Genomic DNA, 24023 nt, shown 5'->3' with positions numbered 1-24023 from the left:
CCCCAATTGCAAACAAATAGAACATCGCCATGGTTTCGGGTAACCATACTTTGAGGGGTGGTGGGTTATACCGCATTGTGTTGTGAACATGGGAGGAACGCAACTAAATGAAAATTAAAGTCACATGTACTTCAGGGGGTTCGAGATCAGGGCGAAACGTTAACCGGGACAACAGCTTGAATTAGAAAGCGGAGAAAAAAAAAAGATATTTGCGCTTATAAAAATGTCATGCTAAATAACGTTTTCGTATGATAGGACATTTCAATATGAAGCCATGTCCCTTTAAAAAGAGGGCATGATCTAAAAAAATATTCAATTCTAATAAAAAGGAAGAGAGCTTTAAAGATCTTAAATATATTTATATATAAAAATACATGAAAATACAAAAAGTAGCTAAAAGAAAGATAAAGGGAAACAAAATCTTGTAATTGTGAAGGATAACCTAGTTTATAAACACTTAAAGCTTAAATACTTGGATTTGTTTTTTTATTCTTTTGTCGTTTTTATTTTAAAGATCTGGACTGCGCGAGACGCTTTAATAACCTTCGGAAGTCCCTAAAAGAAGCCACTTTCTGAAGAAACCAGACTCCAAAACCACTCCACAGTGAATAAAAAGTTAATTCTGAGGGGCGGCGTAAAGTTCGAATTGAATTTTTTTTTTTTTCGTTAAACATTCTATAGGTTTGAAGAAAAGAAGCATGACTTACAGCAGCATACCTCAAATCAAAGGCAACATTCTTATATAGTGGTTTGGGGAAAGAAATCGTAAAAAAATAATAAAATAAAATAAAATAAAATAGAAGTATCTTTTGGCATTACTGAAGAATATCAAAAACCATGATTAAGCCTTAACGTGTCAATCTACACAATAATAACGTGTATAAAAACAAAGAACGTGACTTTTTGCCAGAAAAAGTAACCTCCTTGAACGACCGGATTGGGATCGGCATCCAGGAAAATTAATCGTTAAAAGAGTATCAGAGTATGTACTTCATCAGGGGGGAAAAGCCTTGCTGCTACAAGTGTGTGAAGTTATTTACTGCCTTCTTGAACTTCCACACAACATACGCACCTTCCCTCCTTCTCGAAAACCATAAAAATAAAATAAAAAAACAATATACATTTCAAATTCTACTACTAATACATGTAATATTGAGTGTTTATGAAAGAAAACAAGAGAGAATTAAAGGTGCATGAAGCTGATGAGACAGCAAGTGCTGCGTTCAGGTCCGAACGGAAAGAACATCAGTGTCGGGAGGAGAGAGGATACAGAAAGGCTCACGATTACTATGAAAGAGAAAGAGAGGGCGGGGCTCGAGTAAGTCTGTTGTTCTTCGAGTTGTCGGTTGATGTGATTGTAGAATCAGTTGTTTTGGAGTCAGAGGACAGAGAGCTTGGTCACGGCGATTAGGACATACTGGAACAGCGTACGGAGGGCGAGCCCATCTGGGTCAGGACCTTGTCCAGCCACTGCAGGGGGCCATTCAGGTGAAGCTCGATCCAGCAGGGGGTGCTCGTCACCGTTTGCCGTCTACACAACAATCAACGGTCACAGGATGTATCGTATATCAACTACATTTGAATTAAATATAAAATATTTGGAAGTAATTCATTTAATGAATTGATTGAGAAATAATGAATAACACATTTCACTACAAGTGTAATTTAAACCACGCTTTTTACAAATGTTTACTATAAATGTGTAACCGTATGCATTAAAAATGTATAGCTAAATTATATCAGGTTTTTACAATTGATTTTTACTCAAAACTCTCCTGAAAACCTGTCCATACCTGTACTCGGCTCCCCAGCCTTTGACGAAACTCATGCGAATGGTGCACATCCTGGTCAGCTGATATACAGCCTCAAAGCCCTGGTTCACCGACTGAGCCAGCAGTGCCGCAAACTCCTGGTTATTGAAGATCTTCAGGTTACAGCCTAAGAAAGAGAGTATCGTTACGTCATAACAGTTGACGTACAAAACTGGACGGTGCAGAGGACAATAAAAAGTGAGTGGATCTCTTACCTGGAGGGATTTTACAGACTGTCGCAGGGTGCCAGCCATACCTCTGATTACAGTTAGGGCTTTGAACAAAGATGGCGCTATCGCTAAGACATTCGGCAAACACTTCCCCACCAATATAATACAGCCTGACCCCTCGTCCTAATCAAAAAACATCAACACAAAAATTTTGTTTTGGACCCCATTGACTTTCATTGTACAGACAAAGACATTCTTCCAAATATCTTCTGTTGAAGAAAGCAAGTCATACACAGGTTTGGAATGACATGATCAAATAAAATATGCCAATTGTAATTTTTGGGTCAACTGTTCCCTGAAATTCCACTTTAACACTTGATAGTAGCGCAGCTGAAGATGTCTTGGTACCTATGTGTCTTCGGGTCATCTCCACGGTGGCGTTGCGGTTGACGTTGGACAGCAGGCCCAGGCAGAAGCGCTCTGAGTTGGAGGGGTCTGTGAAGCCGTCCACGGTGAGGGAAGGCTGAGAGGCGTGGAATGTTTCTCCGACCCGCTGGTTTAGTTCATAGTAAGCTATGGAGCACCAAAACGCGGGCTCTGAGTAAGTCACTGGCTGAAGGTCTGAAAGAAAGATGAAAAAGACCAAATGTAAGAACAACTTGACAAGCTCAAATGTACTGTGCATAGCCCAATGTATGACTATGGTAGTAAACCTCCTCATTTCTTAAGATTGTAAGGACTTTGAAGATGTATTAAGAATGAGTTTAAGCAGTTAGCAAGGTCTTACCCATGCCATGATTGACAGGCGAGAGTATGCTTGGTGACAGTTCCGCAGGAGAACCTGATGAAGAAGAAAAAAGAAAAAAAAAAAGATTTCTTACACAAGAACACAACACACAAGAAGAAATAACTTTATTTTTTTTTGGTGCTTGCCCATGTAAAACTTACATACAGAGGCTCGCGAAGCAGAGCCGGGCGAAAGTATAAATACCGTTTAAGCCTCAACAGCGAGAACTTAATACCAGAAATCAATTATCAATCGCTGTTTACGTTGATGTAATAAAATCAGAAGAATCATTCTCGTGTTTTGATGCGTCGCTGGTTATTTTTTGTCACTAAAGTTTTAATGAGGCTATTTGTCCGGTCGGGCAAGTAAAAAAAATAAATAATTTAAACTAGCTAAAAGGCTGGTCAGCTAGCTGTAGCTTGATCTATATTTTAATTATTATTATTACGGAGAACATTATATAAACAAAGAAAGCAGTTCCACCTGTATTCTGCTACTGCTATTCTGTCTGATGACGTGAATGGAAGAAAAAAAAAGTTTGATCTGTCAACAGTCATTAGGTCTGTGACTTAAGATATTTTAGCAGTAATGTGACCAAAATATTTAAGACCCATTGAATCTGAATTTAAGACATTAAGACTTTTTAAGGCCTTTTATTAGGAAAACATTATGACTTTTTAAGGACCCGCAGACAACCTGAGGGAGATTAGAGAAGTTCATTCACTTAAAGGGATAGTTCAGCCAAAAATGGAAATTCTGTCATTGATTACTCGCCCTCATTCGCTCATCTGCAGAACAAATTAAGATATTTTTTTGATGAAATCCGAGAGCTTTCTGACCCTCCATAGACAACAACGCAACTGACACTTTCAAGGCCCAGAAAGGTAGTAAATACATCGTTAAAATCGTCCATGTGATATCAGTGGTTCAACCGTAATGTTATGAAGCTACTAGGCTTGCCGCGGTAAGATGGTGCTGACGGTGATACCAGTGTTAAGCCACAACACCGGTTACGTCACTTGCCCACCGCGTCACCGACGTGTTTTGTTAATGAAAGTTCTATGTTTTATATATACGCTAAAGTGAGTTTGACGTTGTATTTTGTTGTTGCATTCAAGCAATTGACGCCGAACTGCCGCTAATTCAACAGTGAAAGTAAAATGGGCACACCGCTTTTACAAGCTATTTAAAAGCGATGGACAGCGAGGAAAAGAGGGAAATATTACCGGTGTTGTCACACGTCGATTAACCGGTGGGAAAATTCTCACCGTCACAACCCTAGAAGCTACAAGAAAACTTTTTGTGTGCAAAGAAAACAAAAATGACTTTTGCAACAATCCTTCTCTTCCGTGCCAGTCTTCGAAGCACGTTCACAAGAGTATCACGATGCTTGCATGTGGTGTTGCTGATGCAGGAGCCGGCGATGAACGAAGGTCTTACGGGTTTGGAACGACATGATGGCGAGTAATTACAGAATTTCCATTTTTGGGTGAACTAACCCTTTAAGTATTCAATCACAGAAGATAATTTAGGGAAAGTCTGGCTGGAGCTCAGAAAGCAAACTACTGCAGTAAAAGCAGATTGTACTTTACGGTCTAAAGTGCAAACACACGTGGCTGTCATTCCCATGTAGTGATGTCACTGTGGGAATGTACCTGTGTCCATACTTTGATTCATCTGCTGGTCGCTGGCCTCCCCATCCTCACTGATGTATCCCGTTGGAGGAGTTTCTGAACACACAGCAATCACAAACAACTTGTTATTACTCTTGAACTACACAGTAACGCATACAGTCTTTGGCCTTGAATTTCTGGACAAGTGTGCGTTCCTACCTGGTATATAATTGTTAGGAGGCTCGATCCCTGTTGGGAAGTTGGTGTTTTCAGGTATGGAGTTGGTGTAGTCGTCCAGAGGAGGCAGCTCAGTCAGGATCTCCGTGTGTCTTGGCACGAGGACAGCAGGAAGAACTACAGGAGCAAATGTTCTGATGATTGAATGAATGCTCAATAGGAATAGCAAAGCCGTTTCTGTTCAAATAATACATATTGCCAAAACGTTTTTGCCAATTCAGCAGCCAATTTCCATACCTGGCGTCTCCACCCGCTGGTAGTGGTAGGGGTTGACGCAGACTTCATCCTTCTTGAGGTTGAAGGCGTACTCGCAGGTCTCGATAGCGCGCAGCTCGTGATGGCTGTGCAGGTCGGGCCACCGCCACAGGCGGCAGTAGATGACATGAGGCAGACCTTTGCGGTGAGACACTTGCAGACGCCCGTCCAGAGATCTGACCCGAGCGTCCACAGAGAGAGGGCGAGAGAAATGGAAGAGAGGGAGCGTGCCAAATGAGCAGAGAAGGACATGCATGGATGGAGGGAAGAGGGGAGATGGTGAGATTAGACAGCAAGTCATCAACAACAACAGAGATGCAAAATTCATCTATTACGATTAAAACATCTGAAAGCTACAATAACAGAATACTAATATTTTAAAATCGCTGGTTCTCAACTAAGTGTTGGTGACCCCAAAAATGTGTGGTATACATCACGGGACAAAGAAAAAAAAAAAAAATCATTCTAAATGCAACTAACCATTTAACAATGAAAGGTTTCAAAATGTGGAAAATGTTTAAATGTTTATTTTAATATACATGCCATCAAAATGCATAACTAAGTTGCATATAAGATACCAGTCAAAAGTTTGGAGTCGGCAAGTTTATTTTTTTTTATGTTTATGAAAGTTTATGATGCTCACTAATTCTGCATTTATTTGATCAAAGAACAAACAAAAAAAATACATAAAATTAATCATTTTATATACATAAATATACATATACAATACATGTATAACATCTTTAAAATTAAAACTTTAAATACCAGTTTTCTATTTGATATTTTATTCATATATTTTATTCTGCTTAATATTTTAAATTTTTTGTAGTGATTTTTTTTCAATATATTTTGATTAATAAGTTCAAAAGAACAGCATTTATCAGAAACAGACATCTTTTTTAACATTATAAATGTCTTTATGATGACTTGATCAATTTGATGTATTCTTGCTGAATAACAGCATTAGTTAAAAAAAGACAAGAAAAACCTTACTAACCCCAAACTTTGGCTCAGCGCATATATATATATGTGTGTGTATGTGTGTGTATATATGAATGCTAATATAAACAATTTTTATCTCTGCATAAATTCAGCAAATTGTGTCAAGTTGGGTCACCAAATACAAAATTAAAATCAATAAAACCAGTTGAGGACCACTGTTTTAAACTTCTTGCTTTAGTGAAGTGAATGTATGGAATTATGAAAACGTGTCCATCTGTTTTAAATCTATTGTAACATTTAGAATTAAAACTCTACAACAAAATAAGTGCTTCCATCTTCAAGATATTAAGTCTACATCAACTATAATGAAGCGCGTTACAGTGTTTCTTCATGGCCCCTGGAGCCCCCTGTGCTCGTTCAGCCCCACCTGTGTCTCGTGGGGTGAGTGTGGCACAATGTCAGGAGAGGAAATTCACCTGGTTTGGTCAGGGTAGCTGTAGAGGCCTGAGGTATCCCACTGTTCTATCGTATTTGGTGCACTCAGTCCACAAATTTCAGAGCAATTGCTGTGCACAGAAAGTAAAAAAACAAAAAGAAAAAGAAAGAAAACAAAAACACAAAGAAACAAAAAATGATAAACATGGGGCATGATTCATTCAAAAATACCAAGATGAAGTACCATGGCGGGATAATCGAAGGGCATCGTTTCTTTTATTTGAGATGTTTCGCGCAGGTCGCCTGAAGCTGGCGAACAACGCGGCCCACCTCGAATAAAAGAAGCCACTCTAATGGAAAATTCACATATAACAGTGAGATGAGAAAACCGAAGAGAAACTGACAAATGTATTTCAAGTTACAGATAGGGCTGGGCGATATATTGAACATTCACAATATATTCGCAATGGAAAACGTCAGTTTGATTCATTTCCATGAATCAGCTCAGATCGTTTGTGTAAATTAACTGATTCCAAACTCAAATAGCTAGTCAAATGTTTCCATATTTACTGAAACATTGTAATAAATTTAGATAAATTGTCATTTATTAATGTTTTTATAACTGTACACAATTGGTTTTCTCGTTCATTTAGTGGAAAAGCAATGCCTTGTTTATTTTAACTGCACTATTTTAGCTGTTACACTAAAAAAAAAAAAAAAATCCTGTTTCCTTTAATTTTTAACATTTCTACGTCGATATCTAATATCTGCTAACATTTTCTGCTACATCGCCCAGCTCTAGTTACAGTGCATAATCTCTTCCCCGGTCATCATGCGGTGTGTTATGAGACGAACAGGGCAATTAACGTTATAAGAGACGTTTCATTCAGGGGTTGGATTTCACATCAGATATCAACATTTAAACATGCAGCACAGGACAAGAGCCTATGACCTACTGTCGTTCAAATGCATTACACTCAAGATAAAGAATGCTATCAATAAATCAGACAAGCACACAGACCTTCAGTAGTTCTGAAAAAGAAACATGGGATGAGAAACAGACACGGTGACGTGACAGGAACAGGACTCGCACAGACTTGATATGTGATGAATGAAGCTTTGGCCCCCTGTGGTTTAACCGTCTCTGAAAAGAGACTCAAAAACACGTGCCAGACTCCACCACTGACCTGTTCTTATCACAAGTACAATTCTTTCCAAAAACTGAGATTGGATGATTTCGCTTGTTAAATTGTTCATTTACATTTTTTCTGCAGCAGCAGCCCCATGGGCTACAGAAGTATTTTTCCTGTATACACAGGCAATAACCAAATGAATATATATATCTCTCATCTGTTTTATGTCTTATCAGCATTTTAATCCATCTTGTAGATGTCCTGGGAAATAAGATTCACTTAATTTGGGACTAAATGTCTTTTCCAACTTGAGAACTATATACAGTCACAAAGAATTGTTTATTACACAGAATCTGTGCCAATGTAATGGACCATAATGCCAGCATCACTCGGCCATTGAGTGTAGTTTGGGCTCCTCAATGCATCCTATAAATGTTATGTCGTGCCTTGCATTCTCGTATCATGTGGACAACAAGTTAAGTAAAAATATGAATATGCAATATAGCACATAAATTTAGCTTATGGATGCAGGATGGTTATTCTGAGAGAAATGTTATGTGGCGTTGTTTACAAGCTTCACACGTTTTCCGCAGATTAAACCCTGAATGAGAGATTACATGAGACATTTCAGTAAGATGTACTGTAGGCTCTCCTATAAAATACCTTTTGATGTTCATTCATGTTTTATCATACTATAGTAGTAAAGAGAAAGATACGATAAGTTCACGTAGGGCTGCACGATTAATCGAATGCGATCGTCATGAACATCTCGTCAGTGAAGCCGGTTCTGTGATTAGTAGTAAATCTCTGAAAAATGTACATGTACTTTCAGATGGAGCAGCGTTTACTACACAGAGCCATAGTTCTCTGACAACCTATGCAAAAAAAAAAAAAAAGGAAACAATTAGCAGACGATATAGTGAAATATGAAAACATAGAAATTGCAAATTTCACGATTAAATGCTGCTCCATCTGAATATACGTGAAAATACCACATTTAATAACAACATGTTTTTGCTCCAAACTCACTTCATAACATCAGTCGAGTGTTTGAAATAAATCCTTCTGTGAGATGATGTGGCTTCTTCTTCTACGATACTTCATAGTATTCCAAGCAGTGATTAAAGGCTATGTCGATTAGCATTGCATTATAGATATACTTTATTATAATGAAAATAAGACCAACTTAGATAAACCGTATATTGTCGTAGTCGTGGGTGTATTAGTCAGGATGAATTAATAAAAGCAGGTAAATCTTCTGTTTATTCAGCTGCAGCGATATGCATTTTCTGGGTTTCTTCTGCGAGGCGTATTTGGAGTTTCAGCGCGAGAGTGCCCTCTGGCCTTCGGATGGAGATCTACTACTGATCACAGAACTGTGCTACACTGAAAGATACGCATGACAATCGCAGCTTCTGCCTAATCGCGATTTCTATTTCATTTCGACTTATCGTGCAGCCCCAAGTTCACGTGCCGCTTAAACTGAGGTGCTAAAGCGATGTCGATCATGCTACATTAAGGAGTGCCAAAACCGTATTTATTGTTTGAATTTCGTTATGAATTTGGCAGAATTTTAAAGCTGATAACCTACTTTGTTTATTAAAAGGTAACAAAGCACAAAGCTTATTGCGCATATTGGACAACAAGCGCACTACAAATAATGAAGTTCACGCATTAACATAACACAGGAATATAGACAATGGAGTTTGATAACAAGAAGTCATAGTATCAATTTTAGAATTGCTAACGATATTGCCAATACCCAGACAGCTTTACCACACTTTTTTTTTTTTTTTTACACTGCTTTTCTGCACTTCGCACGTCTCTCACGTGCTGCACAACTGAGCTGTGTTTAGCAGGTGTGCGTTAGCGCTGGCGTTCAGCAGAGATGAGGACTGTTTGAAGTCTTTTTTCCATGAAAACTTTGATGCGCATCTCTGTTTATTACGTCAACATAAAAGATGTAATCACAAAACAGGAAAAAAGGCAAATTTGTAAGTCATAACATCTAAATTTGTGTAGTCCTCAGCAAAAACTTCACTCGAAAATTTGTATTTTTGGTCCTAAAAGATTTTACAAATTGGTTTCATACCCTACCAAAGTATAAATATACTACAGTACATACTAATATACTATATACTTTTTCAGTATACATAGTCAGGCCTGTATGTTAATGTGGTTAACTATTTCAGATTGAATCATTCCTATATAAAGATTGGAATCACTTTCAGAATGATTTTTTTTTCCAGCTGATGAACGATAAAAACATTGACACCTAATCAGAATCCATCCCAATATAATGAGCTTGATAATTTAAAGCGGATGAGCGTGCGCTTAGAATAAACAGACGATATCGTCCACTGGTATGGACACTAATATTGTTATCTTCATAGTTATCTTTATAGTAGTGCTGGGCGGTTTTTTATCACCACGGTATTTTTCTAAATTATACCGGTTTCACGTTGGTACTTTTTTTTTTCTTCATGCATGACCGGGTGTTAACCATATTTTCTACTGGTTGAGAGAGGAAATACTGCAGTATATTGACTTAGAATGCCCTATTTTACTGTCATGATGAGTGAATATTGTCAAAAAATACCACACTAAATAGTGACTAGACACTGCCTGCGTCTGAGTAACAAACTAAAAAAAATAAATAAAAGTGCATGTGATATTAATAGACGAACTACGCTCATATTTATAATTCCAAACAATCATTAAGCGACAGGTGCTAGGAAACGCTGTTTTGTACTCATTTATTGAGGAGTCGGCTGCGGTGCGGCCAACTGAAAGCGCTGCTTCTCTGCCGCTCACTGCACAGAACAGACGCCGAGAGAGGCGACACTTCTCCGGGAAAGTCAGACCTCACGTTCGCGGGACAGCACTGGCGAAATCTTCCAACTGAACCATAGCTAAGGTTTATCCAAAAAAGTCACTAGGTTTGTCAGTATGTATATTCTATGGAAAAAAGCCGCTAAAAGGGTCTGAAAGTTGCTAAATCTAGTGCTGAAGTCGCGCTCGTGTGTGTGAGAGAAGTGTGAGCTGATGGCAGCGGGCGGTGGGTATTTGTGGCGGTCAGTGTGGATATTGTGGAGTTCTTCTGTGTCATCATCACGTTCTATTAGTTCTACAGCTTCAGTTTCGGAACTTTCACGCTTAGTAACACATACAGCTGTTCCCTCACCACAGTGCAACAGTGAAAAGGGACCCCTTTCAATCAGTTAAGAATGTTGTTTAAGCGACATACACCGGTATTGCGGTATTTAAAAAAATTTATATCATAACAAAAATAAACACCGGTATTCGGTATGAACTGGTATACCGCCCAGCACTACTTTATAGTTAGCGTTCTTGGTGTGAACGGGGCTTAAGTCAAAATAAATGACAACTGTAAGTCAACTGAATGAGCAAACACAACCTCTTAGTATGTCACGATTGTTTGCTACAAGAGCTCATTTGAATTCAAATATTTTTAAATCAATAGCAATTACTCAGGGTTCCCAGAAGCTTGTTTTAAAGCAAAATAAATATTTTGTTAAACTGCTGTTCACCACCGTTTCTTAAAGAGTTTTATTAGTTTATTTTGTTGTGTTAATATAGTATATTGGCTCTTAAACAGTTTTAATGCTTTTAATGCAGTTACCTGATGTAATTTAGACCAGATGTCATTTACTGAACGTCATATTCCAAACCCATACGATCTTCGAAACCCAAATGAAGACATTAATAAAACAATGTAATTCCATTTAAAGTCCATTCCACTAAAACTTTGACGCTTCAAACATTGATCAACACGCATATAAAGAGCACATCAAATATGGCAAACACAGAAGCTCAAGCTTGCTTGATGCGCAAGAACTTGCTTAAACTTTTCAAAAAGTTGAGTAAGCCTTTATAAGAATAATCCATATGAATTGAAGTATCAGAGTTTTGGTTGCGTGGATATTCAAAGAAGGGAGAGAAAGCTCTCAGCTTTCCTTAAAAGTATCTTCATTTGTTTTTAGAAGATGAAGAGTCTTACTGGTTTAGAATGACAAGAGATTGAGTAAATGATGACTTTCATTTCATTTTGGTTCAACCAACCCTTTAACTAATTAACTTTAGAAGAACAATTTGTTGTGTTGGTGTCTTGAAACTTAAAGCAGCCATCCCAACACTAAGAACGAGCATTTATACAACAAACTAACCAACATTAAAACACTTAAGGAGACAAAGAGAGTAAGAAAGACAACCCTTGAGGAGCACATTAACATTAGAGCAGGTTATACGAGCGCTGCATGTATCGCTAACCCTCGACCTGTACGCTCGCTGCTACCTGATGTCAAAAGTTAATGAGACCGACCCTGATGTAGCGATGTCACCCGAGATATTGTGCGAAGCTTGCTCAGAGTATAGCGTGTCCTTATTCCTTCAGCAAATTAAGATTTCATGACGCCCAGAGAACTTGATCAATAGACACTTTTAGTCAGCGATGACATTTTAAAAGGTGATGAGTTGAATTTGTAGAACATTAAAAGCAGATTAAAGAAAAAAAAACAGCAATTTATTTCTTAGAACTGTCCTTATTCCTTCAGCAAATTAAGATTTCATGACGCCCAGAGAACTTGATCAATAGACACTTTTAATCAGCGACAAAAGGCAATGACATTTTAAAAGGTGATGAGTTGAATTTTCTAGAACATTAAAAGCAGATTAAAGACAAAAAAAACAGCAATTTATTTCTTAGAAAATTCCATATGGTGACACTAGAGAAAGAATTCACTTCAGTATTTACACAATTTAACATCTACTTGAACAGTATAATTGTTAGCACTGAACCAATATATATTCTGACCAATTCTGATAATTATGTTATGGCTGAAACCCTTAAATGATCATTATATAAACTCTATATTTTGTTTGTAAATAGATTTAATAAAACGCTAAACCCTAAAATTGTTTTAATGTTTTAAATGCTACAATGTATGCATTGTAACAATTTACAGTATCAATTTTCATTTTTATTGAAATAAGACCTTACAGCTTTAGTCAAATGTAGTGTTTTAAAGATTAACTTCAAGTAAGCGTTAGTATGCACAATTAAATCCACAATATCAATTTATCAAAAAATTAGCTCCAATATTGGCCATTAATGGATCCATTTTCTTTTAAGTCTCAGTTTGAGCTTTACTAAAAGTGAAATGCCAGGCAGCGTTAAGAGGGAAAAAAAGAAAGAGAGCAAAGTGAATGTATATGAGAAACCATTAAAAGAAGTGAAACCACAGTGAGTTTACATAAACTCACATGACCCGTTTTAGGGGGATGGGGACTTCAGTTTCAACACCAGTAGATGAAGAGTTTCCCAATACTCTTAAAGGGATAGTTCACCCAAGAATGAAAATTTGATGTTTATCTGCTTACCCCCAGGTCATCCAAAATGTAGGTGACTTTGTTTCTTCAGTAGAAAACATTTGATGATTTTTTACTTTAACTGTTGCAGTCTGTCAGTCGTATAATGCATGGCAATGGTAACAAAATCTATGAGAGTAAAAAAAACATGCACAGACAAATCCAAATTAAACCCTACGGCTCGTGACGACACATTGATGTCCTAAGACACGAAACGATCGGTTTGTGCCAGAAACCGAACAGTATTTATATCATATTTTACCTCTAATACACCACTATGTCCAAATGTCTTTGGGCGCGCGCACGGCATCCGGTGCGTGAGGTGTGTACGCGCTCTGGTGTAGTTTACTCAAGCACCGGAAGTGATCTCTCGCACATATACATCACTCATTGTTTACACAGTGCACAGTCATTGTAGGTACGACGGCTAATCAAAATGGTACTTACTTGCGCTTATCCGGATTGTTCAAACCGACTTAAACTAAAAGATTTCGTTCTCTCACGCCAACTCTTTCGGGAGTGGCGACTTTCCACGTATTCCCAACTTCTGAGCCTGCTCGCCTGAAGTTATGGTTGATTGCTCTTCGGCTGGATATCAACACACCCATTAACGTAAACTACACCAGAGCGCGTACACACCTCATGAACTGGATGCCGTGCGCGCGCCCAAAGACAGTTGGACATAGTGGTGTATTAGAGGTAAAATATGATATAAATAATGTTCGGTTTCTGGCACAAACTGATCGTTTCATGTCTTAGGACATCAATGCATCATCACCAGCCGCAGGGGTTAATTTGGATTTGTCGGTGCATGTTTTTTTTACTCTCATAGATAGTCTCATTATATGACTGACAGACTGCAACGGTTAAAGTTAAAAATCATCATATGTGTTCTACTGAAGAAAAAGTTACCTACATCTTGGATGCCCTGGGGGGGGGAAGCATATAAACATCACATTTTCATTCTTGGGTGAACTATCCCTTTAAGAGTATTAAAACACACACACACACACACACACACACACACACGAAACCCGATTCAGTATTAACCCTCAAATTAACAATAGAGCAGATGGCCAATCACTGTGTGATATTAACAGACGTGCAATCAAGCACGATAATGATAATTCACAAAGCTATAATGAACCATTAGCAGGAATCCAATCAATATTAGACAATTTAGTCAACATATTAAAGAATATAACAAAATACAACAATTGCACCCAAAATGCATTGGTTTATTCATGGTATTATTACAACTAACTTCCATTAGTCCATCGTATGCACAAGACGGATGCTCATATCAGCAATTTAAAATACCCAAAATCTAGTTGACAGACCTGGATCTCACACCAGCATGACTGGGCATCCACATCCCAGACATATGACACACTTTTGGAGGGTATTAACCCTTATATCCTGGTGTGTGAAGACCCCATCCCCACTAAACCACTGAGAGACCATCTGCTGGCCACCGTCTACCCTCACTCCGGCTATACTACACTACACTTGGCTCGAGATAAAAGCAAAAACGCTTTTCTTTTAAAGCACCGCCTTCTACGTGCACCAGGCGACTAGCTAATGAAGACAACGAGTTAGTCTTAAAATAAAATGGAAAGGTTTAGCAGGCGTATGGGCCGAGTTTCAAAATGGACCACAGGCCAGATAAAAAAAAAAAAGCCTCACAAAGGAAACCATATGTCTCGGTCAAATCTCAGGATGATTCCTGCAAATGAACAGTCAATGAGTGTCAGGCTGAGCCAAATGACCAACATCTTAATTCAATGAAAGACGTCTGAACAAGCAATTTAAGTTGATATTTGGAAGTGCTTCATAAATTCACATTGTAAAATGATTTGCCTACTGATAACATTGGTATCCTTTTATTTATATGGCTAACCTGATAGTCTCTTCCGCCTAATTTCAGTAGTATTGATTTGCATTTACTAACTTCCATTAGTCCATCGTATGCACAAGACGGATGCTCATATCAGCAATTTAAAATACCCAAAATCTAGTTGACAGACCTGGATCTCACACCAGCATGACTGGGCATCCACATCCCAGACATATGACACACTTTTGGAGGGTATTAACCCTTATATCCTGGTGTGTGAAGACCCCATCCCCACTAAACCACTGAGAGACCATCTGCTGGCCACCGTCTACCCTCACTCCGGCTATACTACACTACACTTGGCTCGAGATAAAAGCAAAAACGCTTTTCTTTTAAAGCACCGCCTTCTCCGTGCACCAGGCGACTAGCTAATGAAGACAACGAGTTAGTCTTAAAATAAAATGGAAAGGTTTAGCAGGCGTATGGGCCGAGTTTCAAAATGGACCACAGGCCAGATAAAAAAAAAAAAGCCTCACAAAGGAAACCATATGTCTCGGTCAAATCTCAGGATGATTCCTGCAAATGAACAGTCAATGAGTGTCAGGCTGAGCCAAATGACCAACATCTTAATTCAATGAAAGACGTCTGAACAAGCAATTTAAGTTGATATTTGGAAGTGCTTCATAAATTCACATTGTAAAATGATTTGCCTACTGATAACATTGGTATCCTTTTATTTATATGGCTAACCTGATAGTCTCTTCCGCCTAATTTCAGTAGTATTGATTTGCATTTTTGTTATTTCCCATAATACAGAGACTAATTCATAGCACTTTACGGATAAAATAAGCATTTCAAATAAATTCTGGTCTGAGCTTTTATCAAGAAAACACTGCTAGAAGGGCATTTTTACCTCAACTCTAACATCATTTATGAATCCGAATGAAAGCTGGGTCTTAATTATAGTATGGAAAGCCAGACAGACAACAGAGTCTTCAGGTTACAATCAATAGACTTGGAAAAAACCCACAGCGCCAGTCGACTCCGTCCTCACGAGAAACCCTCTTCACATTCTTACACTCACTGAAGGCATCTTGCAGATACACTATCAGCACTTCTACACAAAAGACCTGCGCTGATAGCACGGCCTGCTGAGATCTTCAGCAGGAAGTCAGGTCGAGACAGATACGGGTTTGTTTTCCCTTTAAACAAGACAAACGTAACAAGTCATGAAAAGGACTACACATCAGCTAAAATTGAACGCTTGCTCGTATTGTTTAGTTCTAGATGTTCATATGCGGGAATCTTCTGATTGTGTTCGTTTTGAGCAAATTAGACACACAGCTGGATCTGTTTGGAAGATTTCAAGACTGATTTCTCAAACAGAACAAGTGAACAATGCACCTCCTGATTTTCATTCAAGATTACACACAGCTGATTGAGCCGGCAATGTACTATTACTGGATAAATATCCCTTAGGGAAGGCAACAGGGTGGTTTAATCATGACTCTGGCACAAAAACTGGCCTAAAAGTCTCTACGTGGCATTTTAAAAGCACATGATAAATTATTCAATTCTGCTTGTGCAATCATCAACTTCAAAACTCTAGTCACTACAGTTAGAATACAGATAGGCTGCTTATCGTAAAATGTGATTAAGTCATTTTTGTCCTGAGGTTCTGGGCTATTTCATATTTATCTCTGATTCACTTCCCGACAAAGACAGGAATCCATTTAGCTCTAGTACAACAAAATGAAAAATTGTGAACTAGCCAAGTAATTGCAGCAAGCTTTGTATATGCAAACTTTGTACATACAAAAAAAAATTGTAGGGATGCACCAAAAATTCTGGGCCGAAACCAAAAATTCTGGATGCACTTGGCATCGAAACTGCTTTAATAACAATAATATATTATAATGCAATTAAATAATATAAAAAGTAACTGATTCTTTAATCAAATTCTTTTTTTTTATGTTTTAATTTACCTCAATAATTTTAATGATACTGAACAAGCCAATAAAATAACACATAAAATAACATTAGCATATATTTTAGGCCGTTTTTCTCTTTCGGACAAAAATGAAAATGCCATTTTTGGCCGAAAATTTTCGGTGGCCAAAATTCCGGTGTATTGAAAATCGGTCAAAAATCTGTGGAATGCATTTAAACGTGTTAATGTAAAAAAAATAAAAATACTCCACCGTAATATGAAAATGATTTTCAATCATTAAGAGGTTTTGACAAATATTGGCAACCAAACAACACCGGAGCCCACTGACGACTTCTGTAAGTTTAAAAAAAAAAAAATTCTCAAGATCTACAGTTTTGAAAAGGCTTGATCATTTACATTTTTAAGTAGAATATCCCTTTAAAAGAAGCTGGCGTTAAATCATTTCTACACGACTTCCCTGGCCACATTATGGTGTACGATGCACTCAAGACTGAAAAAACACTGGAGAAAATGTTTCGGTCTGATGTGACTGAACATGATTTACAGCAAAACGGAACAAATCTGAAATCAATCTTCGTTTAATTTACAAGTTAACATGCCCTTTCATAAACAACGAACAGTCAAATTAAAAACAAAAATAGTCTAGCTGAGCAGTTTAGTTCACAGGTATGTGAGGGAGGCTGGAGAGGACAGTCGGGGAGGCTTTTGACGTTGCCATTACCAAACATGACAAGCGACGAACACAATGACTGATCCAGCCGTTCCCACAAGCCTCCAAGGTTAGAGAATAGATTAGCAGCAGAAAACACATGTTGGAAGCAAAGTTTCCCACCCTTTGAATCCGCTCTCAAGGGAAGACAAAGCACTCTGGATGACTTGGAAACATTTCTGAAGGTCTGCATCGAAGTCCGTAGTTGGCAGAGAAAAGTCATAATTTTAATGTTAACTTTTACTAATTTTAACTGGAGGGAGGTCATTTGAACCTGTATTTACTGTAGGCTATACAGTCCAAGAGGTTTTGCTAAGTGAACCTGATCAAGCATTAAGTCGCATAGCATTTTCACAATAACCATTGCACAATTTTTCAAACAGTGGAGGGAGATGCACATTCAGGTCAGGGTTTGTTAAATTACATACTTATAATGATTCTGTGGATTGGAGATGTTAAAACTGATTCAAAAAGTGGAAATAAATCTCTCTAGGACAAAGGATGGAAATAATGGAAATAAATCTCTCTAGGACAAAGGATAATGCTCGTTTGCTAATACAACAAGCTTGCAGTATCTATTTCAACAACACCTTTCACCAAGAAATGCACTTATGCGATCATGCCCTTTTCAAGTTTGTTTAGAAACTCGTCTCAAAATAGAGCTGCATATTCGATGGCAAATAATGAGAACCTACTAGACTTCTACATTACTGCTAGATGATGTTCTAAATATTAAAAATAGCTGTGGTGTATCTTAGGAATGGACGATTTATAGAATAGTTACAAATATTGATGTGCGATTATGTTACTCAAGTTATTAAATATTATATATATTTATATAGATAGCACAATGATTCTGCACGTTGACTGATTGTGGTCCTTAACGACTACTTTGCACTGCAACTCACAATTTTCACAGGAATCTCAAATTCGACGAATCCGATTTATATAGAAATAAGTGACTACAATTCTTGAAATGGATAAAAATTCTTAAATTTATGGACCGTTATTGTTTTGCATTGACATTTAAAATTGTACGTGCATTAATGTCTGTTCAGGCCAAAATATGGATGGCTCTAAGAAACTTTAAGAAGAAATTTTTTTAAATATGGTAACACTTTACAATAAGGTCCTATTAGCTAAAGTTAGTTAATACGTTGAATGAAATTAACAATGAGAATATTTATTAATCTTCAATAAAAAATTGTTAGTTCATGTTATGTTAGGTACATCACATTAACAGATGCAACTTTTGGATTTTATGTAAACGTTAAAATCAACATTAACAAATGAAAAATGATTTTTCATTGTTAGCTCATGTTAACAAATGTAGTTAACTAACTTTTATTATAAGTGCTAATACAAATCTATTATAAAATTCAGGTTCAACATATATTAAGCTCAATCATTATTAGAATAAAAAAAGGTATATTTCTAGTAAACAAAAATGTAAAAAAAAATTTTACAAGCTCCTACTGTACATCTGTACACCAATACTTTGTAAACTTAAAAATGCTTTAAAGCCATTCCATAGCAAATAAATATATTTCTCTCAAATATCGCCAAACGGCTGAAAAACAGATTGAATGTATTAGACATATCACCCAACCCTCGTGTATCTGTACCATATTGGTTTCAAACTATTGATATGTTGTGGCTCGGGCACACGACCCATCCTCTATCATCCTCTCCTCTTAGCATTTCCCTAAAATAGCAGCGCTGATTTTCCACCATTTGTCATGAGAAATGGAATAAAAGCAGCCTGATGGTTGATATCGCAGACATTCATACAGCATGAGAAGCCTCTGTGAGCTCAGAATGGAGGTGATGTGGAGCTGCACAGAATGACCTTAACTCAAGTCAAGACAGATGGAGCAGAAATCACTTAGAAACAAAGGGAAGTAATGCTGATATTTCGCAGCGGTAGACGCAACTCAGTGTCATGCCTTCACCTTCACTCATGAAGCAACACACGCAATGATACGGCTAAGGTCACTTCTAAAATTAAATAAAAACCTTTCGGATTCATTAGAGGACTTGCTTTATCATTAGATGAAGACTTAAATGAACAAAAAGTCCATTGGCTTGCAAATCTACACATCTTAAAGGAAGTCAATACTTACTCATCCTCATGCTGTTCCAAAAGTAAAAACACGTAATGAAAAATAAATAAAGCAAAAATGCACGCATAATTGTGGAAATTAAATTTATTTACATTACATACTTCTTACCAGTGTTGGAGGTAACACATTGCAAGTAATGCAAGTTAGATAATTAGATTACATTTTTCAAGTAACTAGTAAAGTAATGCATTACTTTTAAATTTCCAAGTTACTTCAAATACGTTACTTTGTTTTCCAATTTATTCACTGGTGCAGAGGCACTTCCTTTGGCCTGAAGCTTATTAATTTCACTTTTGGTGTGAAAGTTGCCAAAAATGTAACATTTGTTTTTTTTTGTTAGTTAAAACAAATAAGCAGCCCAGCCCATGTGACAAAGTAATGCAAAAGTAACGCAATGCAATACTTTCCATAAAAAGTAACTAAGTAACGCAACTAGTTACTTGTTAATCGAGTTATGCAATATCATAATGCATTACTTTTAAAAATAACTTTTACCAACACTGCTACTTACTAAATTACATAATTTAAAAATGGAAAAAAAATTAATTTTACATAATTTTAAATAAAGTGATTTATTTAGATTTAGTTGATTCTGCAATTCTATTATTGTATTTAATTGTTTCAAATAAAGTTAAGTTCACAAGCGCGAACAAACATACACAACAATGGCGGAGTACATGGTACTGTAGTTGCCGTTTAAGAGTTTTCTAACGCTTCTTCAGCAAAGCGTGGATTTACTTCACCAATATTACAACCAACAGCGGAGCGGCATTATATAATCGTCGCGTACGTAATACAGCGTTTTTGGCCGTTTTCGCTGATATTTCTAAACACGAATCTTTTTAAAAACGTTGTCGTGTATACGTAAAACTTTTTTAAAACGCAAGGGGAAAACATTTCCGTTTTTGACTACATTGTTTGCGTGTAAACGTAGCCTTAGTCAGAACCGTTAAACGGAGACAGTAAAGTAATGAAGACGGAGAACAGGAGCACCATGCTTTCAGGAGTTGGCGTTCACAGCAGTGTCAAAATAAAAGTCCTGCTTCCGACATAATAGCCAAAAAGAAAATAATTATTGGCCGATGCTGATAATTAAATGTAAAATTGGCAGCCTTGGCGACACATCGGTAGACCACCAATTCTTACGCAAACTCTAAAGCCCCGTTCACACCAAGAACGATAACTATAAAGATAACGATATTAGCGTCCACACCAGCGAACGATATCGTCTGTTTATTCTAAGCGCACATGCGTCTGCCGCTTTAAATTCTTGAGCTCGTTACAGTAGGATGGATTCTGATTGCCTGTCAGTGTTTTATCGTTCATCAGCTGCAAAAAAAATTTTTTGAAAGTGATCACAACGATATCGTTCTTCTGTATCGTTATCGTTATAGTTGTGGTGTGGACTCTGCTATTTTTTAATATTGAGAACGATTTTTAGAACTATATCTTTATCGTTATCTTTATAGTTATCGTGCTTGGTGCGAACGGGCCTTAACAATACACCTGATTTTCTCTAAGAGCTTATTTCTTGAACAACAAGAGGATGAGTAAACAACAATTTTAATTCTTTCCCCCAAGTTTTCGATTCCAATGCGTTAAACTGACAAATTGAAGACGCCACTGATCTAAAAGCAGGAAAGCGGTGAGCTTTTCGTGTTGGCGTACCTGGGAATGGTGACACACTTGGTGTTGCAGTTCTGTGTGGTGATGGCTTTCTCCAGCTCGTCCAGCTGGCCCGTCTTCTTCAGCTTCTTCACCAGGCTTTTGACGGCCTTCTCGCACCATTTCTCCTCCTGGCTGTTCTGCTCTCCGCCCCCTCCCGCTCCGCTCGAACCGCTGGCCGACTTCTTCCAGCCCAGCAGACGCTTCACCACAGGCGGAGTGAAAGGCAAGATGGAGGACATGTTTCTGGGGTGTCCAATAAGCGGTCAGCCCCTTACTGGGCAAGTGGAGTTAGACAGACAGATGGAGGCTGGGAGAACGGGGAGGAACAGACCCAACGTTCCTAACTGGCCTTTAGGAAGAGGGTCTCTGGGCTGATTATGAGGGGCAGGGGACAGAGAAGCTTAGGAAACAGGAGAGGAAAGGGGGGCGAGGAGTTACCTGAGTGGGGAGAAGCACAGATCAAGAAGAGCCCACGACAGACTTCGTAAAATACAAACTTTATTTTGTTTCCAGTTGACTAATTTTAATTCATCTTTGTAGTTTTTTTTTTATCTGTTCTACAGCTGGGCTGGCAATTTCTTTCTTTATTATTATTATTAGTAGTAGTATTATAATTATTTTTTTGCATATTTGGATGCTTTATTACCTAATAATTACTTGAAAATCCTGAACCATTGTTTGATTAATTCTTTTATTTATTTATTTATTTTTTACAGTTTTGATTTGTTTTTATATACAGTTTGGGATATGTATAATTTGGAATAATATTTTAAAATGTAATTTATTTCTGTGATCAAAGCTGAATTTTCAGCATCATTACTCCTGTCTTCAGTGTCACATGATTCTGACATGATCATGTCACATTTGATTAATTGAATGCATCTTTTCTGAATAAAAGTATTAATTTCTTTCAATAATTTTTTAAAAAACATACTGACCCCAAACTTGTTTGTAATAGTGTAGTAATGTAATAATGTAGTAGTGTAAATACTTATTTTAGTTAAATGTGCAGGGGATAAAGACGCCATTTCTAGTGACCTGACATGGCAAAATTAGTGCAACCAATGCTGTTAGTTTGAGTCAGGAATGTCTGTTTGTTGACCAATGATAGATGGGTGAGTCTTTGGGAAACAAGTTTGATATTTGTGATATCACAAATCCCGGAAAATATGCGTTGTAGTCCAAACGAGTCGTTAGTTGTAGTTTTTGAAAAGTGATTTCTGTTCAATAAAAGATCTCCTGTTGAATTGGACTTTGAGCTTTGTAACTTTGCAGATCTTGCTTATGCTCAAACAGCAGCATTACAGACTAACTAAAGTTGAAAAAGTGAAAAAGCATAATAGGACCCCTTTAAAGTTTCGTGGCATCATAAAAGCCTAACAGAACGTTCAGATGCAGATGTGGATTCTGGAACACTCTAAGCGTTTCCGGATATCTTGGAACGTTCACAGAATTTAAGCACCACGTGTGTTTTTGAAAAGTTTAAAATGAACCAGTTGTTGCTAATAATCTCCGTGCTGGAACGCTCGACTGTGGCAGCATTCATTAACGCGACTTCGATGCCCACAAATGCTGTCTAGGTAGGCAGCGGTCTAAGTTCAGACACACAGCCAGAGACTGAGATGAGAAATACACAGATGCCAATGAGGCAGGTGCGAGTTATATCCCAGTATTCTCGTATTCAGAACTCTCTCAGCAAAACAATTTGATATTTAGCTAACTAAATAGACACAACAAACATCCCCATATTTAACTGCTGGTATCATTCTAATCATGCATATAAATCAACTGTGCTTACCCTAGCCATCATCTCATCTGTAAGCTTAAAATGATTATTAAACGCGTTGTTACCTTCTCCAGCGGCGGTCTGATGGTGTATCACGGGCTCGTTGTGGCTGCATGGGCCGCTAATCGACTCTCTGTCCCGGTCTGCCTACAATACAACAAACCCCAGGATCAATACATTAGCATTAATCGCTGCCATAGACACTCTTTGATCCGTGCATGAACGAAAAGCCGCGGTCTGGCTGCTTATGCGCGAGGTGTGAGTTTGTGCAAACCGCTACGCTAGCAGCCTGCGCTACTTTCTTTGACAGAAAAATAAACAGAGCTTTCAAACGGGTTTGGAAGCCGTTCTCTTTTCGTTTACCCGTCAACTCACCCTTTTAGCGAGCCGCTTTGTCTGCAAGGAAGGAGTAGCGTAAAATCCGAGCGAAACGGATTATTCGCGAGTGGGTAAAAGTCGATTTTAAACAATATTTTCCTTCCCACTCTAGCCGAATTACAGCAGCAGACGACGGCCTCCAGCGCGCGCAACCTAACGTAACGCACGCTCTGCATAAGCCCCGCCTTCCAGCTTTCTATTGGACGAACGAGAAGCCCGTCGCGAATGCTCTTCCCGTCGATTGGCTTACAAAACCGTCGATCTCCATCAAAATTGAATATGCAAACCATAGTCGATTTCTATTGGCTAATCAGACTGCGTCTTCTAATCAGTGTTGTTTAGGTTCTGGCAGGAGGCAGTGGTTTGTCAACGTTGCTGTCCATCTATTGACTTCATAACAGACTGGAACCGAACGGGCGAGCGAGTTACTGCCTCTAAATAGCATTACTATGAGATTGTGATGTTTGTAAGTGTTCATCCGCCATTCAGCACGTAAAAAACAAGACTAAAATAAGTTGTTAACCACCTGTGCTTATCTGCAGTAATAAAACAGCTAAAAAATATGAAGTAAGAAGTGTGCATGACAGGTTATGGAAATCAGTATAGCGATACATTATGTCAAGGTTTGTGCTACATATATTTTTCACGATGGTGAATATATGTAATGTGTGTGATGGTGAAACAAAGTCATATTATTCCAGTGATGAGATAAAGCAGGCGAAGCAGTACCAGCTCCTGCCACTAGATGTCGCCAGTGTCCGTTATTTAATCGCTGCTGTTGCCAACCAACGGACGAGTAC

General features: G+C 37.9%; 1 protein-coding gene across 3 annotated transcripts; it reads right to left on the bottom strand.

The window, feature by feature from the left end:
- smad2 (SMAD family member 2) lies at positions 1 to 23386 on the bottom strand. Of its 3 annotated transcripts, XM_016242374.1 has the most exons (12): positions 23221 to 23386; positions 22911 to 22992; positions 21060 to 21497; positions 6292 to 6381; positions 4856 to 5049; positions 4601 to 4735; positions 4424 to 4498; positions 2769 to 2822; positions 2390 to 2602; positions 2027 to 2164; positions 1794 to 1938; positions 1408 to 1531 (listed from the first exon to the last, which is right to left on the bottom strand). In XM_016242374.1, exons 3-12 carry the CDS (start codon positions 21296 to 21298, stop codon positions 1408 to 1410), a joined length of 1407 nt encoding a protein of 468 aa, XP_016097860.1. In that variant the 5' UTR covers positions 21299 to 21497; positions 22911 to 22992; positions 23221 to 23386. The 3 variants fall into 3 exon arrangements, with proteins under 3 accessions (XP_016097862.1, XP_016097860.1, XP_016097861.1); XM_016242375.1 differs by lacking the exon at positions 22911 to 22992; XM_016242376.1 differs by lacking the exons at positions 22911 to 22992; positions 23221 to 23386 and having other exon boundaries at positions 1 to 1531; positions 21060 to 21298.
- Positions 23387 to 24023: the final 637 nt, after the last annotated feature.

The sequence above is a fragment of the Sinocyclocheilus grahami genome, unplaced genomic scaffold (genome assembly GCF_001515645.1).
Source record: "Sinocyclocheilus grahami isolate Dianchi unplaced genomic scaffold, SAMN03320097.WGS_v1.1 scaffold655.1, whole genome shotgun sequence".
NCBI lineage: Eukaryota > Metazoa > Chordata > Actinopteri > Cypriniformes > Cyprinidae > Sinocyclocheilus > Sinocyclocheilus grahami.
This window is presented reverse-complemented; position numbering and strand designations above follow the sequence as displayed.

Excerpts from the sequence above, each read along its gene's own strand:
- smad2 (XM_016242374.1), bottom strand. The coding sequence starts at position 21,298 with ATGTCCTCCATCTTGCCTTTCACTCCGCCTGTGGTGAAGCGTCTGCTG. Across the intron at positions 4,499-4,600 it reads TCCTAACAATTATATACCAG|AAACTCCTCCAACGGGATAC; the intron begins GTAGGAACGCAC and ends CTGTGTGTTCAG. Across the intron at positions 1,939-2,026 it reads AGTCTGTAAAATCCCTCCAG|GCTGTAACCTGAAGATCTTC; the intron begins GTAAGAGATCCA and ends TCTCTTTCTTAG.